This window comes from Neovison vison, chromosome X (assembly GCF_020171115.1).
Source record: "Neovison vison isolate M4711 chromosome X, ASM_NN_V1, whole genome shotgun sequence".
Classification (NCBI taxonomy): Eukaryota; Metazoa; Chordata; class Mammalia; order Carnivora; family Mustelidae; genus Neogale; species Neogale vison.
The window spans coordinates 76,573,201-76,598,284 of NC_058105.1; the positions used below are offsets into that span (position 1 = coordinate 76,573,201).

General features: G+C 39.3%; 1 protein-coding gene across 1 annotated transcript in view; it reads right to left on the reverse strand.

The window, feature by feature from the left end:
* Positions 1–25,084, reverse strand: part of ZC3H12B (zinc finger CCCH-type containing 12B) — a 219,965-nt gene that overhangs the window by 16,491 nt on the left and 178,390 nt on the right. Inside the window, exon 3 of the mRNA XM_044234379.1 lies at positions 20,689–20,828. Within this exon, the coding sequence (XP_044090314.1) occupies positions 20,689–20,828 (140 nt within the window). The remainder of the gene's footprint in view (positions 1–20,688; positions 20,829–25,084) is intronic.

The window sequence follows — 25,084 nt, forward strand, 5'->3', positions numbered from 1 at the left end:
TACACAAAGATAAACTCAAAATGGATAAAAGACCTCAATGTGAGACAGGAATCCATCAGAATCTTAGAGGAGAACATAGGCAGAAATCTCTTTGTAATCAGCCACAGCAACTTCTTTCAAGATACGTCTCCAAAGGCAAAGGAAACAAAAGCAAAAATAAACTTCTGGGACTTCATCAAAATCAAAAGCTTCTGCACAGCAAAGGAAACAGTCAAAGAAACAAAGAGGCAACCCACGGAATGGGAGAAAATATTTGCAAATGACAGTACAGACAAAAGGTTGATATCCAGGATCTATAATGAACTCCTCAAACTCTACCCACATGAAACAGGCAAACACATCAAAAAATGGGCAGAAGATATGAACAGACACTTCTCCAATCAAGACATACAAATGGCTATCAGACACATGAAAAAATGCTCATCATCATTAGCCCTCAGGGAGATTCAAATTAAAACCACATTGAGATATCACCTTATACCAGTTAGAATGGCCAAAATTAACAAAACAGGAAACAACATATGTTGGAGGGGATGTGGAGAAAGGGGAACCCTCTTCCACTGTTGGTGGGAATGCAAGTTGGTGCAGCCTCTTTGGAGAACAGTGTGGAGATTCCTCAAGAAATTAAAAATAGAGCTTCCCTATGACCCTGTAATTGCACTCCTGGGTATTTACCCCAAAGACACAGATGTCGTGAAAAGAAGGGCCATCTGTACCCCAATGTTTATAGCAGCAATGGCAACGGTCGCCAAACTATGGAAAGAACCAAGATGCCCTTCAACGGATGAATGCATAAGGAAGATGTGGTCCACGTACACTATGGAGTATTATGCCTCCATCAGAAAGGATGAATACCCAACTTTTGTAGCAACATGGACGGGACTGGAAGAGATTATGCTGAGTGAAATCAGTCAAGCAGAGAGAGTCAATTATCATATGGTTTCACTTATTTGTGGAGCATAACAAATAGCATGGAGGACAAGGGGTGTTAGAGAGGAGTAGGGAATTTGGGTAAATTGGAAGGGGAGGTGAACCATGAGAGACTATGGACTCTGAAAAACAATCTGAGGGGTATGAAGTGGCTGGGGGGTGGGAGGTTGGGGTACCAGGTGGTGGGTATTATAGAGGGCACGGCTTGCATGGAGCACTGGGTGTGGTGAAAAAATAATGAATACTGTTTTTCTGAAAATATAAATAAATAATAATTTAAAAAAAAAAGATATAGTGGAACAAGTCCTTCATGAAAACTTTCCGAATCTCGCGAATGAAACCAGCGTTTATGTACTAGAGGCTGAACGGTCTCCACCCAAGCTTATACACTCCAAAAAAACATCACGACACCTGATAGTCAAATTGAGGAATTATAATTGTAGGTATAATCTCTTGAAAGCCGCCAGGGCAACGAGGCCCCTTACTTACAGAGGGAAGCCCATCAGAATAACGTCAGACCTGTCCACAGAGACCTGGCAAGCCAGAAGACGCTGGCAAGATATATTCAGGGCACTAAATGAGAAGAACATGCAGCCAAGAATACTTTATCCAGCAAGACTGACATTCAAAATGGGTGGAGAGATAAAGAGTTTCCAAGACCGGCAAGGCTTAAAAGACTATGCAACCACCAAGCCAACACTGCAGGAAATATTAAGGGGGGTTCTATAAAAGAGGAAAAATCCCAAGAATAGCATTGAACAGAAATATAGAGACAGTCTACAGAAAGAAAGACTTCAAAGGTAACTCGATGTCAATAAAAACGTATCTATCAATAATCACTCTCAATGTGAATGGCCTAAATGCACCCATAAAATGGCACAGGGTTGCAGATTGGATAAAACGACAGGACCCATCCATATGTTGTCTACAAGAGACCCATTTTGAACCTAAAGATACATGCAGACTGAAAGTGAAGGGATGGAGAAGTATCTTTCATGCCAATGGGCCTCAAAAGAAGGCTGGGGTAGCGATTCTCATATCAGATAAACTGGACTTCAAACTAAAGACTGTAGTCAGAAATACAGAAGGACACTACATAATCCTCAAAGGGACTATCCACCAAGATGATCTAACAATTGTAAGTATCTATGCTCCCAATATGGGAGCAGCCAATTACTTAAGAAAACTGTTAATCAAGATAAAGAGTCAATCTGAGGGGTTTGAAGTGGCGGGGGGGTGGGAGGTTGGGGTACCAGGTGGTGGGTATTATAGAGGGCATGGCTTGCATGGAGCACTGGTTGTGGTGAAAAAATAATGAATAATGTTTTTCTGAAAATAAATAAATTGGAAAAAAAAACCACATTGAGACACCACCTTGCATCAGTTAGAATCATCAAAATTAAGAAGACAATAAATGATTTTTTGGGGGGAGGGGGGCTTTGGCAAAGGAGTAGGAGATGCTGGTTCAACTGGTCACTTAAAGTGAAATGATTATCTACCAGAGCACTGAACACCCATGAAATCAGCCTGAGATGTAGGATTATACACTTCTAGATCTTTACAGGGGGCAGAAGACAATCCAGTGGACAGGTAAAGTGGAGTAGGAATGTCAGACTGATATTGGAGAATAAACAAAAGGGGTAGGGAGCCACCATAATTGACCCATTGGAACGTAATACCCCAATATGAGAGTGCCCTGTGATTGAGGGCCAGCATTAACTTGGAGTCTGATCAAAAGCACTCAAAAAGAGAAAAATATATTAAGGGGAAACTGGTGGAATCAGACAGTTACGGGAGCACGAGCTCAAACCCACAGACCCAGGGTGGCCACCGCTGATGCCATGCCAAAGAGAGTGCTCCAAAGCATCCAGGCCATGGTCCCTGAGCTACTAGCATGCACATGAGAGCATCTGGTGTGGATGACAGCCGGGGCTCTCTAGATCCACAGCCTTTTGCACTCTGCACATGCACAACACAACCAGCGTCTGAGTCATGCTCCACACCCTCCCCTGAGAGAGGTCAGTGTGGGTGCTAGCCAGTGCTTTCTAGGACTGGCAAGAATCTGAACACTCCCAGCCTGGGCCAAAGTGAAAGTCTCTGTGCACTTCTCTGGTTGAGATCTCTCCAGTGGGCTGGACCTGCCCAGAGAGCTGGGGCAAAGACAACCACTGGAAGCAGCTCTCTGGACTAATATTGCTTGTGGCTTTAGTAACAGTCTGATACAGAGACAAGCAGGAGCTCCTGAGACCCCCTGTGGCTGGAGACATGTGCTACTGGTGGGAGGTGGCAGAGGAGGAGTTTATGTGCTCTGGACCAGCCAGAGGGGAACAGACTGAGCTTTCTCTCTGAGACTGAGGTCTGGGTGCAGTTTGCTTTCCTCTAAACCTCCAAAGAACAGCCAAAATCCACCAAGGGGAAAACAAAACAAAACAAAACAACCCTCCAGAGAACAAAAGCCCAAAAAACTGGTTTCCTCAGAGACCAGCCACTTAATAAGAGGCAGGAGGACTCAACTCTAGCAAGACTGCCTGAAAAAAACTGCCCCTCCCCCAGAAAACCATCCAAAAACAAAAACAAAAACAAAAACACAAGAGGACAACCACCACAGGGTCCCCATAAAACTATAAAACCCCATTACCAGGGGAAAAGAAAATATTAAACTCCTGGTATGGCCCTAAAACCTGTATACTTCATAGATACAATTTTTATTTTTAATTCCTTCCAACTATTCTTGTTCTTTTAAATTTTTAATAATTTTTAACCTGTTTACCATCAAAACGAGAGGTTCAGTACAACACACTCTATAATAACCTTTTAACTTGAACTTTCCTGATACATATGTCCGTGTTTTTCTTTTGCTTTTCTATTTTTGTAATATTCTTACAGAGATAAGCTTCAAGGTAATCCTCTTTCCCCAATCAAGTCTACCCCTATATATAAACCAGTTTTAATCCCCCTTTATTTCGGGAAAGTTGAGTCATTTAAACAAAGATATCAAGATACACCCAGGAAGAATTAAAATAACCTTCCTCACCCACACTGAGGATTTATAACCACCCTCCCATCATTTTCATCTATCTGTGTTTCTGCATATTTGTTTTTGTTCTGGTAATATATAAATCTTATACTTGGGGTGCCTTTTGGCTGGGTTCTTCTTTTTTTTTCCTTGTCATTTATTTTTGTCAGTCTTCTTGTTTGTCTGTTTTTGTTTGCATACCTTCTAAATTTTAACTTTGGGACGCATTCTGAGTGGGTCTTTTTTTTCTCTTTCTTTTCTTTTTTTTTCCCCCTCAGTCTGTCTCTTCCTATCTCTCTCTTTTTTTTCTTTTTTCCTTCTTTTTGGTGGGGACTCCTGATTGCTCAGAAGTGTTCCAGGGGCACTCTGCCTGGATCATGGTTGATACATTCAGCTACACATCCCTTCAGCCATCTCTCACCAAAATGACTAGGAGGAGGAATGCCCAACAGAGGAAAAATTCAGAGATTGGGCCCTGTGCCACAGAACTATTGGATATGGACATAAACAGTATGGAAAGGGAATTGAGGGCAATGGCTAGGTTGGAGAAAACCATTAATGACAACATGGAATCAATTAGGGCAGAAGTGAAAGCCACCAGGGAAGATGTTAGCAATTCTGGGGCACCTGGGTGGCTCATTGGGTTAAAGCTTCTGCCTTTGGCTCAGGTCATGATCCCAGGGTCCTGGGATCAAGCCCCACATTGGGCTCTCTGCTCAGCAAGGGGCCTGCTTCCCTCCCTCTCTCTCTCTGCCCATCTCTCTGCCTGCTTGTGATCTCTGTCAAATAAACAAATAAAATCTTTAAAAAAAGATGTTAACAATGTTACCAATGAATCCCAATCTAATCTAAATTCTCTAGCAACTAGAGTAACTGAGGCAGAAGATAGAATCAGTGATCAAGAGGACAAACTGATAGAGAAAAAGGGGATCAGGAGGAGGCCTGGAACAAACAGCTTAGAAGCCATGAAAACAGAATTAGGGAAATAAATGACACAATGAAACATTACAACATCAGAATTATTGGAATCCCTGAGGGGGAGGAGAAAGAAAGAAGACTGCAGGATAGAGTTGAATAAATTCTCCATCAAAATTTTCCAATCTGGGGAATAGAACCAGTGTTCATGTGCTAGAGGCAGAAAGGTCACCCCCCCAAGATCATAGAATCTAGAAAGACCTCAAGACACCCGATTGTGAAAATGATGAATCACGATTTTAAATAGGAGCTCTTGAAAGCAGCTTAGGGCAAAGAGATTCTTTATGTACAGAGGAAGGTCCATCAGAATAACATCAGACCTGTCCACAGAAACCTGGCAAGCCATAAAGGGCTGGCAAGAAGTATTCAGGGCACTAAACGAAAAAGAACATGCAGCCAAGAATACTTTATCCAGCAAGGCTGACATTCAAAATGGATGGAGAGATAGCTTCCAAGACTGGTAAGGTTTAAAAGAGTATGTGACCACCAAGCCGGCACTACAAGAAATATTAAGGGGGATTCTATAAGAGAAGAAAGAACCCAAGAGTGTCATTGAACAGAAGTTTCTGGAGACAATCTATAGAAACAAAGGTTTCACAGGCAACACGATGTCAATAAAAACATATCTCTCAATAATCACTCTCAACATGAATGACCTAAACACTCCCATAAAATGGCACAAGGTTGCAGATTGGATAAAATGACAGGATCCGTCCATATGTTGTGTACAAGAGACCCATTTTGAAACTAAGGATAAATCCAACTGAAAGTGAAGTGATGGAGAAGTATCTTTCATGCCAATAGACCTCAAAAGAAGGCTGGGGTAGTGATTCTCATATCAGATAAATTAGATTTTAAAATAAAGGCTATAGTTGGAGATACAGAAGGACAGTACATCTTTCTTAAAGGGTCTATCCACCAAGAATATCTAACAATTGTAAATATTTGTGCCCCCAATATGGGAGCAGCCAACAACATAAGACAACTGTTAATCAAGATAAAGAGACACATTAATATGAATACATTGATAGTAGGGGATCTTAACACACCACTCTCAGATCATTCAAGCAGAAAATCAACAAAGTAACAAGAGCATTGAATGACACATTGGACCAGATAAACCTCATAGATATATAGGGAACATTCCACCCTAAAACAACAGAATACTCATTCTTCTCAAGTGCACATGGAACTTTCTCCAGAATAGACCACATACTGGTTCACAAATCAAAATTCAACTGATACAAAAAAGATAGAGATTATTCTCTTCATATTCTCAGACCACAATGCTTTGAAACTGGAACTCAACCAGAAGAAAAAGTTCAGAAGGAATTCAAGCAACTGTAAGCTAAAGGCCACCTGGCTTAAGAATGTTTCGATCAACCAGGAAATCAAAGAAGGACTTAAACAACTCATGGAAACCAATGAGAATGAAGACACTTTTGTCCAAAACCTATGCAATACAGCAAAGGCAGTATTAAGGGGGAAATACATAGCTATCTAAGCCTCCCTCAGAAATATTGAAGAATACAGCAGCTGTCTTTACATGTTAAAGAATTGGAGAATCAAGAACAAATTAAGCCAACTTCACATACAAGAAGGGAAATAATGAAAAACAGAGTGAAATCAATGAAATAAAAATAAACTAGAGATACATTAAAATGCATGAAAGAAACTACAAGCTGGTTTTTTGAAAGAATCAATAAGATCAATAAACCACCAACCAGACTAATCCAAAAGAAAAGAGAAAGGACACAAATTAATAAAATTATGAATGAAAGGGGAGACATCATGACTAACACCAAGGAAATAGAAACAATCATCAGAAATTCTTACCAACAGTTACATGCCAATAGTTTAAGCAGCCTAGATGAAATGGATGCATTCCTGGAAATCCATAAACTTCCAAGACTGAAACAAGAAGAAACTGACAACCTGAATAGACTAGTAACTAGATTAAAGCAGTAATCAAAAACGTACCCCAAAACAAGAGCCCAGGACCTGATGGATTCCCTGGAGAATTCTACCAAACTTTCAAAGAAGAAATAATACCTATTGTCCTGAAGCTGTTTCAAAAAGTAGAAACAGATGGAAAACTTCCAGACTCTTTCTATGAAACCAGCATTACCCTGATCCCCAAACCAGGCAAAGACCCCACCAAAAAGTAGAATTTCAGACCAATATCCCTGATGAATATGGATGCCAAAATTCTCAACAAGATCTTCACTAATAGGATCCAACAGTACATGAAAAAGATTATCTATCATGACCAGGTGGGATCTATCCCTGGAACGCAAGTGTGGTGCAACATTCACAAAACAATCAATGTGATAGAATAAATCAATAGGCAAGAAAGAAGAACCACATGGTCCTCTCAATGGATGCAGAAAAAACATTAGACAAAATCCAGCATCCATTCCTAATTAAAATGCTTCAAAGTATAGGGATAGAGGGAACATTCCTTAACTTCATAAAATCTATCTATGAAAACCTCACAGTGAATATCATCCTCAATGGGGAAAAGCTGACAGCTTTCCCTTTGAGATCAGGAACACGACAAGGATGGTCACTCTCACCACTGTTCAACATAGTATTAAAAATCCTAGCAATAGGAATCAGAAAACAAAGAGACATAAATGGTATTCATATTGTCAATGAAAGGGCACCTAGGTGGCTCAATACATTAAACCTCTGCCTTCAGCTCAGGTCATGATCTCAGGGTCCTGGGATTGAGCCTCATGTCAGGCTCTCTGCTCTGTGTGGAGCCTGTTTCCTCCACCCTCTCTGCTTGCTTCTCTGTCTACTTGTGATCTCTCTCTCTCCGTCAAATATATTAATAAAATCTTTAAAAAATAAAACAAATTGTCAATGAAGAAGTCAAACTCTCTCTCTTCACAGATTACATGATACTTTGTATGTAAAACCCAAAATACTCCACCTGCAATCTACTAGAACTCAAATAGCAATTCAGTAATGTGAAATCAATGTACAGAAATCAGATGAACCATGAGAGACTATGGACTCTGAAAAACAGTCTGAGGGGTTTGAAGTGGCGGGGGGGTGGGAGGTTGGGGTACCAGGTGGTGGGTATTATAGAGGGCACAGCTTTCATGGAGCACTGGGTGTGGTGAAAAAATAATGAATACTGTTTTTCTGAAAATAAATAAATTGGAAAAGAAAAAAAAAGAAATCAGTTACTTTCTTATACATTAACAATGAAAATATAGAAAGGGAAATTAGAGAATTGATTCCATTTACTATAGCACCAAGAACCATAAGATACCTGGGAGTAAACCTAACCAAAGAGGCAAAGGATCTGTACTCAAGGAACTACAGAACACTCATGAAAGAAATTGAAGAAGACACAAAAAGATGGAAGACCATTCCATGCTCATGGATCAGAATAAACATTGTTAAACTGTCTCTACTGCTTAGAGCAATCTACACTTTCAATGTCATTCTGATCAAAATTTCACCAGCATTTTTCAAAGAGCTGGAACAAGCAATCCTAAAATTTGTATGGAATCAGAAGAGACCCCGAAATACTAAGGAAATGTTCAAAAATAAAAGCAAAATTGGGGGCATCATGTTGTCTGATTTCAAGCCTTACTACAAAGCTGTGATCACCAAGACAGAATGGTACTTGCACAAAAATAGACACATAGACCAGTGGAATAGAGTGGAGATCCCAGGTATGGACCCTCAACTCTATGGTCAAATACTCTTTGACAAAGCAGGAGAAAAAATACAGTGGAAAAAAAAAAAAACAGTGGCGCTGGGAAATTTGGACAGCTGTGTGTAGAAGAATGAAACTTGACCATTCTCTTACATGATACACAAAGATAAACTTGAAATGGACAAAAGACCTCAATGTGAGACAGGAATCCATCAGAATCCTAGAGGAGAACATAGGCAGTAACCTCTTGGATATCAGCCATAGCAACTTCTTTCAAGATATTTCTCCAAGGCAAAGGAAACAAGTAAAAGTGAACTTCTGGGACTTCATCAAGATCAAGATGAAAGACTTCTGCACAGCAAAGGAAACAGTCAAAAAAAAAAATGAAGAGGCAACACGTGGAATGGGAGAAGATATTCGCAAATGACAGTACAGACAATAGGCTGATATCCAAGATCTATAAGGAACTCCTCAAACTCAACACACACAAAACAAATAATCACATCAAAAAATGGGCAGAAGACATGAACAGACACTTCTCCAAAGAAGACATACAAATGGCTAATAGACACATGAAAAAACGTTCATCATCACTGGCCATCCGGGAGAGTCAAATCAAAACCACATTGAGATACCACCCTACACCAGTTAGAATGGCCAGAATTAACAAGATGGTAAACAACGTGTGTTGGAGAAGATGTGGAGAAAGGGGAACCCTCTTACACTGTTGATGTGTATGTGAGTTGGTGCAGCCAATTTGGAAAACAGTGTGGAGATTCCTTAACAAATTGAAAATAGAGCTTCCCAATGACCCTGCAATTGCACTGTTGGATATTTACCCCAAAGTTGCAGATGTAGTGAAAAGAAGGGCCATCTGTACCCCAATGTTCATAGTATCAATGGCCACAGTCGCCAAACTGTGGAAGGAACCAGGATGCCCTTCAATGGACAGATGGATAAAGAAGATATTGTCCATATATGCTATGGAGTATTATGCCTCCATCAGAAAAGATGAATACCCAAATTGTCAACATGCACAGGACTGAAAGCGATTATGCTGAGTGAAATAAGTCAAGCAGAGAGAGTCAATTATCATATGGTTTTGCTTACTTGTGGAGCATAAAGGAATAACAAGGAGGACATGGGGAGATGGAGAGGAGAAGTGAGTTGGGGCAAATTGGAGGGCAGCCAACCTATGAGAGACAGTGGACTCTGAGAAACAATCTGAGGGTTTTGAAGGGGAGGGAGGTGGGGGATTGAATTAGTCTGGTGGTGGGTATTAAGGAGGGCATGTATTGCATTGAGCACTGGGTGTGGTGCATAAACAATGAATTCTGGAACAGTGAAAAGAAATTTAAAAAAATAAAATGAAACTCATGTATTCAGCATATAGATGGGTATTGTTTTTTTAATCCATTCCACCACTCCACTAAATGGAGCATTTAGTACATTTATATTCAAAGTAAGTATTAATAGTTATGTACTATTGCCACTTTATTACTTGTTTTGTCATTGGTTCAGGAGATTTTCTCTGATCTTTTCTTGTGTTTCATCTCTCCTTTGCACAAAAGGGTCCCCTTTAGTATATCCTGCAGGGCTGCTCTTGTGTTTAGTTTTTGTCTGGGAAACTCTTTTTCTCTCCTTCTGTTCTAAATGATAGCCTTGCTAGATAGTGTGTGCTTGGTTGCAGATGTTTCCCATTCAGCATGTTGAATATATCATTCTCCCTTTTGGCTTGCCAGGTTCCTGCTGAGAAATCTGCAATTAGCATTATGGGTGTTACCTTGGAAGTTAAGGAATTTTTCTTGCTGCTTTTGAAATTTTTTTCCTTATAATTATCATTTGCAAATTTAATTATAATATATCTTGTTGGCCTGATTTCATTAATTTTGATGGAAGATCACTGTCTCCTGGATCTGAATTTCTATTTCCCTTGACAAATTAGGGGAGTTTTTTGCTGTGTTACCTGAAATAAATTTTCTGCCCCATTTTTTCTCTCTTCTTCTGGGACTCCTATAAATATGAGTTATTACATTTGATAGAGCCAGTGATTTCCCTATGTCTATTCTTTTGTTACATAATTCTTTTTCTCTTTTGTTCAGCTTCATTGTTTTCCATTATTTTGTCTTCTAGGTCACTAAATTGTTCCTCTGCTTATTCTAGTTTGCCCTTCAGTGCATCAAGTCTGCATTTAATCTTGTTTATTGGATCTATAATCTCTGATTAATTCTTTTTTAACTCTTTTATCTCTATTGTAAGGATCTCACTGATGTCTTACATTCTTTTCTCAAACTCACTAAGTATCCTTATGATTGTTACCTTAAATTCTCCATCAGGCATGTTACTTATATCTCATTTGCTTAGATTCCTGACTGTGGCCTTGTCTTGTTCTTTCATTGAATATAAATTCTTCCTTCTTGGCTTTTTTTCTAAGTTTCTTCCTTTTTCTGTGTTTTTGAAAAGCCGATTATGTTTCCTGCTTCTGAAAGTAATGGCCTTATGAAAAAGAGGTCATGTAGTCCCCAGAGCCTGGCGCTTCAGGGATTATCTCTGGTGTGTGCTGTGTGTGCTCTGCTATTGTGATTTGGCTGCTCTGTCCTTCAGTCCAGTCATCTGCAGAGGCTTTCCTTGCCAGCTGTGGGCAGTGCTTGGTTTCTGGCCTGAATGTTGTGAGTTTTATGTTGGTGCACTCTGGTGTGCTTCTAAGGTGCGACCTGCCACCAACTCCACAAGAACTGAGGTCTTAAAGAACTCTGTCATCAGGGAATGTGGTGTGGGCAGGGGTTTGTTCTGTTCTTCTTGGGGAGGGGTCTTTTGTGCTGGGACCGAATCTTGCTTGACATGAAAAGCTGTCCCATCAGAGCTCAAGGGAACTGGGCTTAGCATATGCAAGTTAGCCATCCAGTGTCCATGATGAGCTGCTTTTTGCAAGTGGCTCAAGTTTATGCTATGGGCCAGGGGAGAGAAATAGTGCTAGCCATGTTATTTTTCCCAGAGAGGGATCTCTGTGAATGCTGCCTCTCAGAGAAGTACTCCTAGCATAGCAAATAACCTTTGCCCTAAGTACCCCAGGCATTTTTCAGATGGCTGTTGCCATGCTGTCTATCCCAAGGTTATTTGCTTGCTCTCTCCATGAATAGCACAGTGCCCTCCTGGCTCTATCTCAGGCAAGTCTTCTGACCTTTTAATCTCCAGGCTTCAGAGAATGGTGTGGGCAGGGGCTTGTGCTGGTCATCTGGGGTAGGGACTTGCCACTCCATTTTCTTTAGGTTATCCAATTTGTTGTCATATATTTTTTCATAATATTCTCTTTTTTTGGATTTCTGTTGTTTTGATTGATATTTCTCCTCTTTCATTTTTAATTTTATTTATTTGAGTCATTTCTATCTGTTTTTTGATCAATCTGGCTAGAGGTTTATGAATTTTTTTTTAATCTTTTCAAATAACCAGTCCTGGTCTCATCGGTCTCTTCTATTTTTGTTTGTTTGTTTTATTTTTTGTTTGTTTGTTCTTTTTTAGTTTCTGTATCATTTATTTGTGCTCTAATATTTATTATTTCCTTCCTTTTGCTGTTTTGGGGGTTGCACTTGTTCGTTTTTCTAGATCTTTTCTAGATCTAGATCTAGATCTAGATCCTTTTCTAGATCTACACCTTGATCCTTTAGGGGTAAGGTTAAGTTCTTTTATTTGAGATTTTTTTGGTTTCTTGAGGTATGTCTGTAAACTTCCCTTTTAGAACTGCTTTTGCTGCATTCCACAGGATTTGGACCATTGTGCTTTCATTTTCATTTGTTTCCATGTACTTACAGATATCTTTTTGATTTCTTGCTTAACCCATTCATTGTTTAGTAGCATGTTATTTAATTTCCATGTATTTGTGTTCTTTTCATTTTTTTTCTTTTGGTTGGTTTCTAGTTTCATAGTGTTGTGGTGGAAAAAGATGTATGGTATGGTTTTGATCTTTTCAATTGCTGTGACCTGTTTTGTGCCCTAATATGTGATCTGTTCTAGAAAATGTTCCATATGCACCTGAAAAGAATGTGTGTTCTGCTGTTTTCAGATGGGATGTTCTAACTATATATGTTAAATCCACTTGGCCCAACGTGTCATCAAAGCTATTGTTTCCTAATTGATTTTCTTATTTTTGATCTTCCTGTTGATGTAAGTGGGATGTTAAAGTCCCCTACTCTTATTTTATTACTGTTGATTAGTTCATGTTTAATATTAACTATTTTATGTATTTAGTTCTTCCATGTTGAGTACTTAAATATTTATAGTTGTTAAGTCTTCTTGTTTCATTGTCCCCTTAATTATCATATAGTGTCCTTTTTTGTCTCCTTACTGTCTTTGTTTTAAAATCTGTTTTGTCTGATATAAGTATTGATATTTCAGCTTTTTTTGATATCCATTTTGCATGATAGATGTTTATCCATCCCTCACTTTCAATCTTCAGGTATCTTTAGGTCTAAAATGACTTTCAAGCAAGTAGCATAGAGATGTGTCTTGGGGGTGCCTGGGTGGTTCAGTGGGTTAAGCTGCTGCCTTCGGCTCAGGTCATGATCTCGGGATACTGGGATCGAGTCCCGCATCAGGTTCCCTGCTTGGCGGGGAGCCTGCTTCCTCCTCTCTCTCTCTCTCTGCCTGCCTCTCTGCCTACTTGTGATCTCTCTCTGTCAAATAAATGAATAAAATCTTAAAAAAAAAAGAAAAAAAAAGAGATGTGTCTTGGGTTTTTTTTTTTTTCTTTTTATCTATTCTGTCACCCTATGTCATTTATTTGGAGCATGTATTCCATTTACATTCAAAGTAATTATTGATAAATAAATATTTATTGACATTTTAATGTTCTTTGTGGTTGTTTCTGATGTTTTCTTGTGATCCTTTCTTCTCTTATTCTCTTTCAATTTTTGTTTTCCTTAATGATACATTTGGTTTTCTTTCTCTTTATTCTTTGCATCTATTTGTGGTTTTTGACTTGTGGTTATCATTATGTTTGTATGTAATATCTTCTGTATATACCAGTCTATATTAAGTTGATGGTCATTTGAACCCTTTTTTTTTTTACAATTTATTTATTTTCAGAAAACCAGTATTCATTATTTTTTCACCACACCCAGTGCTCCATGCAAGCCGTGCCCTCTATAATACCCACCACCTGGTACCCCAACCTCCCACAACCCCGCCACTTCAAACCCCTCAGATTGTTTTTCAGAGTCCATAGTCTCTCATGGTTCACCTCCCCTTCCAATTTACCCAAATTCCCTACTCCTCTCTAACGCCCCTTGTCCTCCATGCTATTTGTTATGCTCCACAAATAAGTGAAACCATATGATAATTGACTCTCTCTGCTTGACTTATTTCACTCAGCATAATCTCTTCCAGTCCCGTCCATATTGCTACAAAAGTTGGGTATTCATCCTTTCTGATGGAGGCATAATACTTCATAGTGTATATGGACCACATCTTCCTTATCCATTCATCCGTTGAAGGGCATCTTGGTTCTTTCCATAGTTTGGCGACCGTAGCCATTGCTGCTATAAACATTGGGGTACAGATGGCCCTTCTTTTCACGACATCGGTGTCTTAGGGGTAAATACCCAGGAGTGCAATTACAGGGTCATAGGGAAGTTCTATTTTTAATTTCTTGAGGAATCTCCACACTGTTCTCCAAAGAGGCTGCACCAACTTGCATTCCCACCAACAGTGGAAGAGGGTACCCCTTTCTCCACATCCTCTCCAACACATGTTGTTTCCTGTTTTGTTAATTTTGGCCATTCTAACTGGTGTAAGGTGATAACTCAATGTGTTTTTTTTTCCAATTTATTTATTTTCAGAAAAAGAATATTCATCATTTTTTCACCACACCCAGTGCTCCATGCTAGCCGTGCCCTCTATAATACCCACCACCTGGTACCCCAACCTCCCACCCCCTGCCACTTCAAACCCCTCAGACTGTTTTTCAGAGTCCATAGTCTCTCATGGTTCACCTCCCCTTCCAATCTACCCAAATTCCCTACTCCTCTCTAACGCCCCTTGTCCTCCATGCTATTTGTTATGCTCCACAAATAAGTGAAACCATATAATCGACTCTCTCTGCTTGACTTATTTCACTCAGCATAATCTCTTCCAGTCCCGTCCATGTTGCTACAAAAGTTGGGTATTCATCCTTTCTGATGGAGGCATAATACTCCATAGTGTATGTGGACCACATCTTCCTTATCCACTCATCCGTTGAAGGGCATCTTGGTTCTTTCCATAGTTTGGCGACTGTGGCCATTGCTGCTATAAACATTGGGGTACAGATGGCCCTTCTTTTCCCGACATCTGTGTCTTTGGCGTAAATACCCAGGAATGCAATTGCAGGGTCGTAGGGAAGCTCTATTTTTAATTTCTTGAGGAATCTCCACACTGTTCTCCAAAGACGCTGCACCAACTTGCATTCCCACCAACAGTGGAAGAGGGTTCCCCTTTCTCCACATCCCCTCCAACACATGTTGTTTCCTGTTTTGTTAATTTTGGCCATTCTAACTGGTGTAAGGTGATATCTCAATGTGGTTTTAATTTGAATCTCCCTGAGGGCTAATGATGATGAGCATTTTTTCATGTGTCTGATAGCCATTTGTATGTCTTGATTGGAGTAGTGTCTGTTCATATCTTCTGCCCATTTTTTGATGTGTTTGTCCGTTTCATGTGGGTTGTGTTTGAGGAGTTCATTATAGATCCTGGATATCAACCTTTTGTCTGTACTGTCATTTGCAAATATCTTCTCCCATTCCATGGGTTGCCTCTTTGTTTTTTTGACTGTTTCCTTTGCTGTGCAGAAGCTTTTGATTTTGATGAAGTCCCAGAAGTTTATTTTTCGCTTTTGTTTCCTTTGCCTTTGGAGACGTATCTTGAAAGAAGTTGCTGTGGCTGATATCAAAGAGATTACTGCCTATGTTCTCCTCTAAGATTCTGATGGATTCCTGTCTCACGTTGAGGTCTTTTATCCATTTTGAGTTTATCTTTGTGTACGGTGTAAGAGAATGGTCGAGTTTCATTCTTCTACATATAGCTGTCCAGTTTTCCCAGCACCATTTATTGAAGAGACTGTCTTTTTTCCACTGTATATTTTTTCCTGTTTTGTCAAAGATTAATTGACCATAGAGTTGAGGGTCCATATCTGGGCTCTCTACTCTGTTCCACTGGTCTATGTGTCTGTTTTTATGCCAGTACCATGCTGTCTTGGTGATCACAGCTTTGTAATAAAGCTTGAAATCAGCTAAGGTGATGCCGCCAGTTTTATTTTTGTTTTTAACAAGAAATAATTATTTTTTTACTTCTTTTGTGTTTCCTACTTTCATATTGTTACCTTTGGTCTTTCCTTTGCATTGAAAGTGTTCCCTTTAATATTTCTTGCAAGGCTGGTTTAGTGTTCATGAGCTCCTTTAGTTTTTATTTGTCTGGGAAACTCTTTATCTCTCCTTCTATTCTGAATGCTAGTTTAACTGGGTGGAGTATTCTCCACTGCAGATGTTTCCTATTCAGCAATGTGAATATATTGTGCCACTCTCTTGTGGTTTGCAAAGTTTCTGCTGAAAAATCCACTGATAGCCTTATGGGACTTCTCTTATACATAACTATCTCTTTCGTTTTGCTGCTTTAAATTTTTTTTTCCTCTATCACTGCATTTTGCCATTTTCGTTACAATATGTCTTGGTGTGGATCTGCTTTTGTTGATTTTGCTCAGGTTTCTATGTGCCTCCTGCATCTGAATATCTGTTTCCTTTCCCAGATTAGGAATGTTTTCAGCTATTATTTCTTTAAATAATTTTTCTGCCCACATTTTTCTCTCTTCTCCTTCTATGACCCCTAAAATGCAAACATTATTTTGCTTGATAGAGTCACTGAATTTTCTAAGTCTATTCTCATTATGCCGTATTTGTCTCTCATATGTTCAGTGTGATTGTTTTCTATTACTCTAAACTCCAGGTCACTAATACATTCCTCTGCTTCTTGTTTCCTACTGTTTATTCCAAATATTTTATTTTTTAATATTCTTTTTTATATTTCTTTTTTAAAATTAATTAATTTATTTTCAGCATAACAATATTCATTATTGTTTCACCACACCCAGTGCTCCATGCAATCTGTGGCCTCTAAAATACCCACTACCTGGACCCCAACCTCCCACCCACCCACCACTTCAAACCCCTCAGATTGTTTTTCAGAGTCCATAGTCTCTCATTATTCACCTCCCCTTCCAATTTCCCCCAACCCCCTTCTCCTCTCTAACTCCCCATGTCCTCCATGCTATTTGTTATGCTCCACAAATAAGTGAAACCATATGATAATTGACTCTCTCTGCTTGACTTATTTCACTCAGCATAATCTCTTCCAGTCTCGTCCATGTTGCTACAAAAGTTGGGTATTCATCCTTTCTGATGGAGGCATAATACTCCATAGTGTATATGGACCACATCTTCCTTATCCATTCATCCGTTGTAGGGCATCTTGGTTCCTTCCATAGTTTGGCGACCGTTGCCATTGCTGCTATAAACATTGGGGTACAGATGGCCCTTCTTTTCATGACATCTGTATCATTGGGGTAAATACCCAGGAGTGCAATGGCAGGGTCATAGGGAAGTTCTATTTTTAATTTCTTGAGGAATCTCCACACTGTTCTCCAAAGAGGCTGCACCAACTTGCATTCCCACCAACAGTGGAAGAGGGTTCCCCTTTCTCCACATCCCCTCCAACACATGTTGTTTCCTATCTTGTTAATTTTGGCCATTTTAACTCGTGTAAGGTGATATCTCAATGTGGTTTTAATTTGAATCTCCCTGAGGGCTAGTGATGATGAACATTTTTTCAAGTGTCTGATAGCCATTTGTATGTCTTGATTGGAGAAGTCTCTGTTCATATCTTCTGCACATTTTTTGATATGCTTGTCTGTTTTGTGTGTGCTGATTTGAGGGGTTCTTTATAGATCCTGGATATCAACCTTTTGTCTGTACTGTCATTTGCAAATATCTTCTCCCATTCCGTGGGTTGCCTCTTTGTTTTTTTTGACTCTTTCCTTTGCTGTGCAGAAGCTTTTGATTTTGATGAAGTCCCAAAAGTTTATTTTTGCTTTTGTTTCCTTTGCCTGTGGAGAAATAACTTGAAAGAAGTTGCTGTGGCTGATATCGAAGAGATTACTGCCTACGTTCTCCTCTAGGATTCTGATGGATTCTTGTCTCACGTTGAGGTCTTTTATCCATTTTGAGTTTATCTTTGTGTATGGTGTAAGAGAATGGTCGAGTTTCATTCTTCTACATATAGCTGTCCAGTTTTCCCAGCACCATTTATTGAAGAGACTGTCTTTTTTCCACTGTATATTTTTTCCTGTTTTGTTGAAGATTAATTGACCATAGAGTTGAGGGTCCATATCTGAGCTCTCTACTCTGTTCCACTGGTCTATGTGTCTGTTTTTATGCCAGTACCATGCTGTTTTGGTGATCACAGCCTTGTAGTAAAACTTGAAATCAGGGAACGTGATGCCCCCAGTTTTAATTTTGTTTTTCAACATTTCCTTAGCGATTCGGGGTCTCTTCTGATTCCATACAAGTTTTTGGATTATTTACTCCAGCTCTTTGAAGAATACCGGTGGAATTTTGATCAGAATGGTATTAAAAGTATAGTTTGCTCTAGGCAATTGCTCTAGGCAGTATAGACATTTTAACAATGTTTATTGTTCCGATCCAAGAGCATGGAATGGTCTTCCATCTTTTTGTGTCTTCTTCAATTTCTTTCATGAGTGTTCTGTAGTTCCTCAAGTACAGATCCTTTACCTCTTTTGTTAGATTTATTCCCAGGTATCTTATGGTTCTTGATGCTATAGTAAATGGAATCGATTCTCTAATTTCCCTTTCTGTATTTTCATTGTTAGAGTATAAGAAAGCCACTGATTTCTGCATAATTTCATTTTGAGTTCTTCATCTCTGATTGGTTCTTTTTAAAAATCTCTTTGTTGAAGATCTCACTGATATTGTCCACTGTTGTGTCACGTCCAGTGCACACTTTTATGAACATTGCTTTAAATTCTCTATCAGGTATACTACTCAATTCTGTTTTCTTAGTTTTGCTGTGATTTTCTCCTGTTCTTTCATTTGGGACAAATTTGTCTGTCTCCTCATTTTGTTTACCTGTTTCTTTGTGTTAGAAAAGTCAGCTATGCTCTCTGCTCCTGAAAGTAGTAGATTTATAAAGAGGAGATCCTGTAGTGTCCAACACTGATATTCATCAGAACCTGGCACTTCATGGGATTTTCCCATGTGTGTTGTTTGCATCTGGCTATTGTGTTTGAGTAGCTTTCCCTTTCAGTCTAAGCTTCTGCACTGATTCTCTGCCTGTTGTGGTCTGTGCTTGCTCTTTGTGGTGTTAGTGAGACCTAGGTAGGCCATCCCTCAGGGGATGAGACTGTACAAGGGTTCAGGAGTAGGTAGCAGTGTTAGCAAAATTTTTAGTGAGATACTAGTCCTAGGTCAGATCCCTCAAAGTACATTTGTGACCAAAGGCATAGCACATGTTAGTGGCAGTGGCTGGGAGCTGGGCATGTGGCTGAGGTGGTATAAAGGAGCACCTGCTGGCTGTGCAATCACCAGCTGAAAGTCAAGGTGGCTGGTGTCATGTGGTCAGGGCATATGTGACATTATTAAAATGTGTACTTACCTAAGCCAATTCCTCAAAGTGTGATGACAGGGTTGCAGCACACAACTGTGGCAGCAGCCAGAGGTGTTTGCCATCCATGTGTGCAGCGACCAGGTACAGATTGTGGTGGTCGAGGCACAAGATATATGTGCACATGGCTGACTTGGTGGGGCACCTGTGGCATTAACAAAATTTGCACTAAGCCTAGGGCCAAGGCCAGCAGACTTAGGAAAAGCAAGTCCTCAAGAGAACTCCTGGGCAGGGCACACTGCTAGGAGGTTAGGTAACAAGTGTCTTTGCAGTACAGCCTCCTGTAGGTCGTTCCGTTTATGTTGGAGGGTGGGGAATGAAAATGGTGACTGTCAGTTCCTTTGCTCCCAGAGACGTCTCCCAACATTCTCCAAAATCAGTATAAACAAATCTTCCTCCTGTTTTGTAAGATGTTGCTTCTATATTGCCTCTCCTTGGGCTGATGTCTCTTTAAGGATGGAGACCCAGCTATCACTTGCCCTCCCAGCTCACCCATTGCTGGCTGAGTCAGTGGACTTTTTAAGCTTTAGGCTCAAAGTCTTGTTGGTTATATAAACTCACAGAATTCAGCCCCTCAGATATTCAAAGACAGACATTATGGGGATTTGTTTTCCCTGTGTGGGCTCCCTGGTGCTTTTCCCTCTCTGCAACCATAGTTCCCTCCCTCTTTCAGGCTTCTCCAGACTAGACTACCATTTCTGCCCTTCCTAACCTCTCTGATGTGGCTTCTTCTCTACATTTAGTTATGGAGTTGTTCTGCCAGTCTTCATATCATTTTTGTTTATTGACATGAATGTGAGTGATATCTAGTTGCAAACATGGGATGGGGTGAGCTGAGGGTCCTCTTACTCTGACATCTTGCCTGTGCTTGGAAACATCTTTGTAGGATCCTAAATGTATCATGGCCCTGGGCAATGGGCCTGCTGTGTTTCATGGATAAGTTGGTTCTGACTGTCATGGGACTTTTCTCTATATATATTTTACCTTATATTTTGCAAATCTCACAATCACTCCTCTGGTACAGAATGTGATCCATTTTCTATCATGGTTTCTTTATTCTTTTGGAAAACACAGTCACACTCATGACCATGTTCATCCCCCTTTAGTCTGAAGTCTATTGTCAAATAGAAAGCACTCCTTTGTTTTTCAGCAGCTTCCTTTATTCCTTGCTATATTGAAGTTGTCTCAATTTTATTTCCATATGCCACAGCATAATAATGGTTTTATTTGGATTAGGAAAAATAATGTTTAAAAATCTACTTAATACAAGACATTTTAAGATACTTAATAAACTTAGAAAAATAATTTAGTTGGGACCATCAACCTCTCCCTAAACTATCTTGCTAGCTTTTCCTCTGGATGAGAAGAAATGTCCTATTTGAAATAGTACCTGTAATTGGTGCATCAGGGCGGGATTGCTCTTTTCTCCACGCAGGCACAAATACAGTAATATCTTTATGGCCTTTGTCTAGAAACCAGTCCACAGCAAGTTGTATTCCTCTACAGGAGAACTCTTCTTTATTCCCATGGCTTTAGAAAGATAGAGAATGAAAGGGTAAAGGATCAACAATAGGTAGCAAAGAAATACCCCAAACAGTCTTTTTCTTAGTACCAAGACATTAACAATAGACATTTTATTTCTTGATGATGTCAAAATGAATTTTCACTTTTTTAAGGATTTTATTTATTTATTTGACACAGAAAGAGAGCACAAACAGGGGAAGCAGCAGGAGGGGGAGATGGAGAAGGAGGCTCCTTACTGAGCAGTGAGTCTGATGCCAGGCTCAATCCCAGAACCCTGGAATCATGACTTAAGCTGAAGGCAGACACTGAACTGACTGAGCCACCCAGGCACCCCAAAAATGCATTTTTAAAACAATAAATGAATCTCTTTTTTTACTCAATCATTATAAATATTTCCACTATTATTACACCTTTTTTTAAGGCCACAGATGGTTAATAACAATTCCCAATTTATAGCAAACCTGATGAGTATTTCCTACCACTACTTCAATTTTCTCTCTTCTCTTTCTACATCTATTACCAATTTATTTTAGAATATTCAGATATTCACAACAGATGAGCAAAGAAGAGGTGTCACCAGAGGTTTAGATAATTTATATGGAGGATTAGTTGGAGATAAGTTTTAAGCACATATATTAAATTTAAAAAATGATATTGACAGCAGAAAAGAGATGTGTAAATAAATTCTGACTAAAAATAGTTATCACATTTAATTAAATATAATTTGCCAATAAAAATCACATTATTTTAAAATTTTAGGATGTGGGGAATGCTCACAATATAATGCTAAAAGAAAAAGGGATACAGACTCTATATAATGTAATCCCAATTTTGTAGAAGAAAGTCTATATATAAATTTAGAAAAAATGCTAAGAAATAGATACATCAAAATATTAATAAGAGAATTATTCTATGTAAGAGGATTATAAGTGATTTATTTTCTTTATTCCAAAATTTCTTCAAAATATTAAGTATTGCTTTTATAATTAGAATATGATGTAAAAAGAGAAGACATTTTATCTTTATTATTTCTAGACATAAACATTATAAAAACGTGAAAATCAAACAGAAATTTAATTGAAAATTTGAAGAGGGAAAATTAACAGATGAATTGGGGAGAGATATATTTATTGCCATCAGATTAAAAAGTTACAGAGAGTGTACTAAATTTGTGCCTAGTTTGCATGTGAGAATTTCAACCTCTTAGCACATAGTTTGGTATTCTAACATAAATATAAACCACACTAAATTACAATTATTAAACAGTTTGGATGATAAATTGGCATACATTACATGTACCAATTCTAGTATAATAAAGTGGATATTGCCTGTCAAGGCTGATTAGAAAGCTAATTAAGACAATATGAAGCTTGGGGCTCCTGGGTGGCTCAGTGGGTTAAGCCACTGCCTTGGGCTCAGGTCATGATCTCAGGGTCCTGGGATTGAGCCCCACATCGGACTTTCTGCTCAGCAGGGAGCCTGCTTCCTCCTCTCTCTCTGCCTGCCTCTCTGCCTGCTTGTGATCTCTCTCTGTCAAAAAATAAATAAAATCTTTAAAAAAAGACAATATGAAGCTAATTATGACAATATAATGGGGCTTCTTTCTTTAGATTTCTTACCTTCTCACTAGTACTCAACTACAAGAGAAATCAGCTCCAATTGTATTGGTCCCTTTGAGTGAATTAATACATAATCTCAGAGGCCCCATTAATACATATACTGCAAGACTTCCCAGTGTCTTAATCACTCTTGAGGCACATGACCAAAAAATATTCAGTATTTTCCTAACATTTCTAAACACATGTTAATCATGTCTAAGTGTCCAGTAAGTCCCATAAAGCAATTACAGTACATTACTAAAAGTCAAAGCACTTAAGAAAAAAAAAAAAAAAAGGAAAGGAAATATATTTAACTGCCAACGAACTCCAAGGTAGCCTTAGAAACAGCTACCATGCTGATTGCTTCTAAGACGTTGAACAATGGGTAAATTGGGACAGACAATTAACTCTTAAAGAGTTAATATTGGATGAAGCCAGCATGAAACAGACAGGTAGGGAAGATGCTCAGGTGTTAGTTTGCCCACTGCTATAGTGCTGGTAAGTATGAGAATAATATGAACTCAGGAAAAATAACCAGAATTGCCAATAGAGGGGGAATTTGTAGGAAAGGGATAGGATTTCATTTCACATGACTTGGCAGTGCTATAAAGTGTGTCCTTCCAAACACAGTCTAAAACTGTGAACAAATTCCCTACTCCTCTCTAACGCCCCTTGTCCTCCATGTTATTTGTTATGCTCCACAAATAAGTGAGGGGCGTTAGAGAGGAGTAGGGAATTTGGGTAAATTGGAAGGGGAGGTGAACCGTGAGAGACTATGGACTCTGAAAAACAATCTGAGGGGTTTGAAGTGGCGGGGGGGTGGGAGGTTGGGTTACCAGGTGGTGGGTATTATAGAGGGCACGGCTTGCATGGAGCATTGGGTGTGGGGAAAAAATAATGAATAATGTTTTTCTGAAAATAAATAAATTGAAAAAAAATCCCTGATACAGACATCTGTGAGTCAAGCAAATAAATAAATAAATAAATAAATAAAATAAAAAAATAAAACTGTAAACAAGTGAGACCATAAATAATTGAGACAGAGAAAGACAAGTACTATATAATTTTATTTATATGTGGAATCTAAAAAACAAAACAAAAAAAAATAAACAAATCAGAAATAAGCCCATAAATACCAAGAGCAAATTGGTGGTTGTTAGAGGGGAGAGTGGGCAAAATGGGTGAAGGGAAGTGGAAAATACAAGCCCTCAGTTATGAAAAAAATAAGTCATAGGGATGAAAGGCATAGCATAGGGAATAAAGTCAGTGGTATTGTGCTAACATTGTATGGAGACAGATGGTAACTACACTTGCAGTGAGAATATAGTTGTCCAGACACTATATTGTACACCTAAAACTAATGTAACATTGTCTTTCAACAATATTTTAATAAACAAAAATAAATAAAATATTTTTCACTATGAAAATATTTTTCACTATGTTATTATATGACAACATACTAAACAATCTAGAAGAAATGGCTAAATTCCTAGAGACAGTGTCTTGTCCAAGATGACTACATAAGAATACCCTGAACTTACCTCCTTCAAGGAACATACCAAATTACACTGATTTATAGAACAATTCCTCTTGAAGAAGGACTTAGGGCTGACTGAACTGCCTCTACACAACAAAAGGTAGAATGGCCAAAGAGAAAAAAGAGATGAACACATTGTAGTAAAGGGAACTCCCACTCCTGACACTGCAAATAGCATTGAAAAGTGATAGCACTAAGGTACAAGGAACAGAGTCCTCCGTCCTTGGGCACAGGGAAAACACACACACACACACACACACACACACACACACAAACTGGTTTTAAAAAGAAACTACCATATATAAAAGATACAGCACTAGAACTCGGTCAAATGACAGAAGAGCTGGTCCAGGTCAGAAAAACTGGAGAAATGCATGGTTTAGTTCACTCCACCTTGAAAGTGCAAAATGAAGCAACATCCTGATGCATAGCTAGCTTGCCGCCTCAGTGATCCCTTGGTCCACAAGCCTACACCAGCCCTGGTAGCTCTGGGGCACAAAAGAAAGGTGTAATTTCAAAGGCCAAAGGAGCTGAAAGAATTCTAAGTCAGAAGGACTGGAGAACGTTTGGGTTTATGCTCTCCCTCCATGTTAAAAGAACAGGTAAGAGCAGGGTCTGGTTTCCATAGCTGGCTTGCTGCCTCAGAAAACCCTAGTTAGAAGCCCTGGGCCCCTAGCCCATATCAGCCATAGCCAGCCCCCCCACCCCCAAGTGGCCACAGGTGCAAAACACACCAGAACATTCCAGGCCCACATCACTTTGGATCCACTTTAGCTTCAGCTATCCTGACAATATACCTTCTGTGCATAGAGCTCCAGGTCCTCCCAGCTTGCGCCCACTTTACTTTTAGCTATTCTGTCAGGGTATCCTTTGTGTATGGACCGCAGAAACCTCCTGGGCTTTGTACCACCTCAGTGCCAACCACTCCACTAGTATATCCTCTGCACAGACCATTCCAGGACACTCTGGCTTGCATGCATTTAAGCTTCAGCTGTACTTCAGGTTGCATTATTCACAAAAAGCCCTAGGATCTCCCAGCCTACATCCACTTCAGCTTTAGTTGTACTGCCTGGGTACTTGCTGCATGGAGAGCCATGGGAACTCCTAGGCCACATGTCACCTCAGCT